The 5,321-nt window shown below is 35.3% G+C and overlaps 1 protein-coding gene across 1 annotated transcript; it reads right to left on the reverse strand.

Moving 5' to 3' along the window:
• Nucleotides 1-2,365: 2,365 nt before the first annotated feature.
• On the reverse strand, nt 2,366-2,776 carry LOC136837596 (uncharacterized). Its single transcript, XM_067102473.1, has one exon. It carries the CDS (start codon nt 2,774-2,776, stop codon nt 2,366-2,368), a length of 411 nt encoding a protein of 136 aa, XP_066958574.1.
• Nucleotides 2,777-5,321: the final 2,545 nt, after the last annotated feature.

Below are 5,321 nucleotides of genomic sequence, written 5' to 3' on the forward strand. Positions count from 1 at the left end.
TCTGAATCTGAAAGCCAATACCAATACCATTATATCCCATCATTAACATCAAACCTTCTGAGGAAAACCAGCAAACACCAGAAATCAATGAAACATCATCAATTGAAGTAAACATCTCCAAAATTGGCAGTCAGTGTTTGAGTAACTTCTGTAAGGAAAGGACAAATAGCTTGCCTAGTTTCTATTTCATTCAAATATGACCTAATTTCCATGCGAATTATTCGTGAGAACGAGTTGAGCTTTCAGCCAGAAAGGTAACCTAACGATGAAGACAATACCCTCTCCCTATTATATGATATGGAAATACATTGTTCTTAAAATCGTCACTTGAATTCAGCAGTCTGGATATCTCACAGCACCTTAAAACTCACTGCATTTTGTACTATATTTAGTGATATTAAAATAACCTTTCCTACGCGCCAGAGTCTTGATTATTACACATCTTCTGGGGTAGAATAACAAACAGGTTTTGCCCCTTCTATGACAACTATATTCATGTAAACTCCTCCGAGATTCAAATTTAAACGCCCATTTTCGCCTAATTACCGAAGATGTTATGACCTTGCAAGGTTTCTCACACAAACATCATAAAATAGCCCTAATGGTATTTATCCCTTCTTTATGTCAAGTACACAAATGAAATGCTGGCCTAAAACAACAAGGTGTTTAAGCCCCAAGCTGGTACCCCCTTTTGAAAGAAAAATATGTGTCAGAAATATAATTAAAAGTTTTGTCATATTCTTGACAAAAGGATAACTTTTGACTTTCTAAATGTTCTGATACACATAGCTTATACTGTACCTTGCAAAGACATCTGATGAGATATAAATCATATTCAGTACTTATCAATAATCTTGTTGAATAAATTTTTATGTAAACACCTTTAAATGACCAGTAAGTATAACAGCTAATCAAATCTGAGTTCAGCAAAAATTTCAAATTTTACCGACTAAAAAAATAAGATTTTAATAACAGTAAGTGATGCTCTACAAGTTATAATTTCCATATGACATCACGAGATTTACAAGAACTTGGTCAGGAAACAGTAATTTCAAGGACAGAATCTAATAATTAACTTCACTACTACAATGTTACAATTCACAATTTAAGTTTTTCAGCAAAATGATAATTTTTGTAAAAAATAATTTTAAGAATTTGAAGTCATTCATATGAAGTATTTTTACATGTAACTGTAAAAAGTATTTTTAGTGAATTATCATTAGTGAAAATAAACCAAACTTATCTATCAACTTCAAAGTCAGTTATCCAAAGACTAACACATTTGGAAATTAATACATCATAGCCACATGTCTTTTGCTTAATGTTTTTCAGTTTTTACGAGATTAAATGTGACTCATGTTCTGTTACAAGATGTGGGAGAAAATCCTGCATGAAATCTCAAGAAAAACAAAAACATTTTCAAAATGTATGAATATAAAAAAATTCCCATGTTATTCATAGATAAAAATGGACTAGGATTTTTTGGCCATTATACAAAATTCTGGTAGTGAAAATCTACAGGCCTACAACACCAGATCATAAGACACTCCATGTCAAGGAAGCATTTGCTCATGTACACACACAACCATAAGAAAGAACATCAGCTATGGTTTGACTCAGCTGTTAACCTTACCACGCCCTCATTGGACTCGTACAATAAGTAATCTTTTACATTTGAAAGGCTCTAACTTCTTTAGCAAAAACAGAAAAGAGTGGGAATACATCTGGGAGAGCACAAGGGAAGTCTTTAAGGGCTTTTCTTGCTGGAAATCAGCTGCCAGCTTAGGAACCAGCTCTCTGAATCGGCTTCGAAGGTGACCACTGAGTTGGGTGTAATGCCTCCTGCTGAGGACACTCCCTCCTCGGGGCACTGCAATGCTAACTCCAAGGAGTCCTTTATTGCAAGCTTTTCCATTTTTCTATCTACACAACGAATATATATGATATATATGAAGGCTTCTGTACTTCAGCTTATATCCCTAAAAATGAGCAACATTTCAGACAGCTTTACAGGTTTATAGATTAACATTTTAAGACAATGCTCTAGTTCTCACTTTGTGATCAGCACTTAAAAGAAAAAGGACCCCTTCTTTTAAATTAAGATAATGTGAAACACAAACATATCACGTTACAAGACATGAACTACTCAAAACTTACAAACACTCCAGAATTCACTCGAGTTTAGTGACTACCATAGATATCTTTACACCCACAGATTCACCTCGGCTTCATACCCTGACACTAAGTTCCAAATATAAGTGGGTGTGTTTAGAGATAGAATTTAAGTGCGAGATCCTTAATCCTTGTGACTGGAGGTAAAAACAATAGTACACCTTGATGGCTTGCAGCTTGCGTGTTATGAGGGTTAGGGGTGGGGATGAGGGGATGGGGTGAGGGGGATGGGGTGAGGGGATGGGGTGAGGGGGGATGGGGTGAGGGGGATGGGGTGAGGGGGATGGGGTGAGGGGGATGGGGTGAGGGCGGATGGGGTGAGGGATGGGGTGAGGGGGGATGGGGTGAGGGTGAGGTGAGGGATGTGAGGGTGGGGTGAGGAATGTGAGGGTGGGGTGAGGGATGAGGGGGCGGGGTGAGGGACATTGGGGTGAGGGTTGATTGTGAGAGGTGGGGTGAGGGATGTGGGGTGAGGGATGTGGGGTGAGAGGATGGGGTGAGGGGGTGAGGGGATGGGGTGAGGGGTGAGGTGTGGGGTGAGGGATGGTTCCAGCAAAGTCAGTCGAGGGTCCCTGACTCCTTCACTAATGAATAAGGCGTACATGGCAGCTTCAGCGAGAGAGAGAGAGAGAGAGAGAGAGAGAGAGAGAGAGAGAGAGAGAGAGAGAGAGACTCTATAAAACAAAGTGTGCAAGACCTCTTCAGTAAAACACGTTGGCTTTATTGCAGTAAGAAGCGTGCAAGTTTCTGTTACAAAGTGTTCAAGTGACTGGAACTACTTCTGCAGTACAAAAGTTTGCAATTTTAGAACTTCTAAATTGTGCTGCAAATTACATACTTATGTAACAACTTTAACAGGTCATGAATGCGTAGTGTGAACATTCAAGTTCATAAAGAGAGAAGTGTAGTCAGAATGGAAGGCTTAGAAGTAGAAGCATGAGAACTGCCTAAATTATATAAAATTAAGACAAATATTTCATTTTTATGTTTGGTTTCTATATCCAATACCATTGTAAAAAATAAACATTGGCACTTTCGATTTCTGCAAAAGTTAGCCAATGGGGAAAAGTTGTGTGGCTATGAACCTCTAAATTCACCTAGATTACAATGTTCTCATGGTATACCATAACTAAGGAAACTGGAAATTATAGTTTTGTTGCATTTTGATGCTATTAAGAGTTTTTACATTAAGTTTTAGCTTTGCTTTGCTGTGCTAAGAAATAGCAGGCACTAATTACCTTTTCTAGATAAATAAAGATTAAGACTTAGTGAGAACTGAGCATAAAGCTGAAATACAGAACTCCTTGTACAACAAAATCAATACACAATTTGGCATTACAATTTTTTTCCATTATTCATATTCTAAAGCTCAATTTTTAACAATAAATTTTAACTGAATCTTGATCAAATTACTGGAATTCAATGGAAATTATATGAAATATTTTAACAATAAAAACAAAAAGTTAAAAATAATTAATCCCTTAGCCTAAAAAATCTCCATAAATCAAGGCACTGCTGCATTGGGAATTCTAAAATTTACGAAACCTATAACTCAGAAAAAATTAATGTGAATTTCTCGAGCAATTCGCGTTCAAGTTAAAAACATCCAAGATATACCTTGTCATAACTATATGTTCCAAACTGATTAAGTTCCCTAAGCTAAGACAACTCCTCTGACAGGATTTGACTTTTGATAACTGTTCGAAATTTCCTTGGTGCTTGAAAATACCTCTGCTTCATATGGTTACTAGTCAGAATGGCTTCATTGGGTAAGTATATACTTATAGACAAAATCTATAACTAAATCATCAGTTAATTAAACAGCTACCATCCTAATTCATAAAAAGCCCATTAAAAGCCCATTAAGAAATGAATCTCAATTTAATAACAAAGGTCTGAAAAATATTGTGATTTAGTGAAAAAGTAATGAATAGTTCGTAATGTGAGTTAATCTTTCTGGAGATTCTACCTATCAGTGTAAAAGGAAGATGAACGAATTATTCTCGTAATCGAGTACGCTCATTAATTCATATACCCAGCTACCTTCAAAGGAACATTTTCATTTTGAAATCTTCACATGCAAGCAGTGTCTTGAAATGTGCAGATGTACCATGATGATAATACCCTTCATAAAATACCCTCTAATATTTACAGTAGTATTAACTTGTAATTGAAGTATGTTTAGTGCTAAGCAAGATGCATTATTATCATAGCAACTTTGCATACAAAATTCAAAAAGAATTGTTTAATCGCTTGAAAAAAAATGACAAGTTCTCTGTCTATCATCAAATCTGAGACAAAACTAAAGAAATAAATTCTGAAATATCTCTTATCTTAACAGTAAAAACGTGTACTTGCTTCTAAGTGTGACACCTCTTCTGTATTAAACCAAGCCTTTCAATAACTTAAAAAGTTTTAAAGTACCAGTGCTTACATATTGCAATAAGCAAGATCTCGAAACCACTGAAAATTTAACTCTAGAGGAACTCTGTAACATAATCTATAACATAAATCAGTGACTGAAACAAACTATGGATGAAAGCTAAGAGGATTATACGAGAAGCTTAACTCCTAATCCCTACTACGATGGAAGCTAGTATAGGAATTCCTTCAAGGTTTCTAGGTAAAAATTATCAGAAATCATTTGAACTTTAGCCGAAAACATTATCTTTTCTATGATGTTTCATACCTCACACGTTTCCTTTCCCACAACTTTTCCTAACTATAATGACCAATACGAAGATACTCCATAAAATCAGAAAAGCCTATTATTTTTAAATAATAAACTTTTTGCTAATGATTACTTTTGAACTTCGGGAAAATGACTGAAAATAATTAAAATAGACTACTATTAATCTTGTGCATACTTTATACTCAGGGAAGTTAGCATTAAACAACGATCTACTGGAGTCTTCAGATCAAAGGTAAGGGGAATAGGTGTTCTAAAAACGGTCAATTGACTTGACAGTAATATTGAGCAAATTTAATGAAAAAAAAACTATCAGCACACTTAGTGACTTCTCGATAAAGTAAAAGTGTTAATATACTGACAAGAAAGTTGTTTAATAATCATATTACTTGAATATCCTGAACTACCTGATACCTGTTATTTTAAATAATGAGAATTATAAGTAAAATATTGTGTTCTG

This window comes from Macrobrachium rosenbergii, chromosome 59 (genome assembly GCF_040412425.1).
Source record: "Macrobrachium rosenbergii isolate ZJJX-2024 chromosome 59, ASM4041242v1, whole genome shotgun sequence".
In the NCBI taxonomy this organism is placed as follows: Eukaryota; Metazoa; Arthropoda; class Malacostraca; order Decapoda; family Palaemonidae; genus Macrobrachium; species Macrobrachium rosenbergii.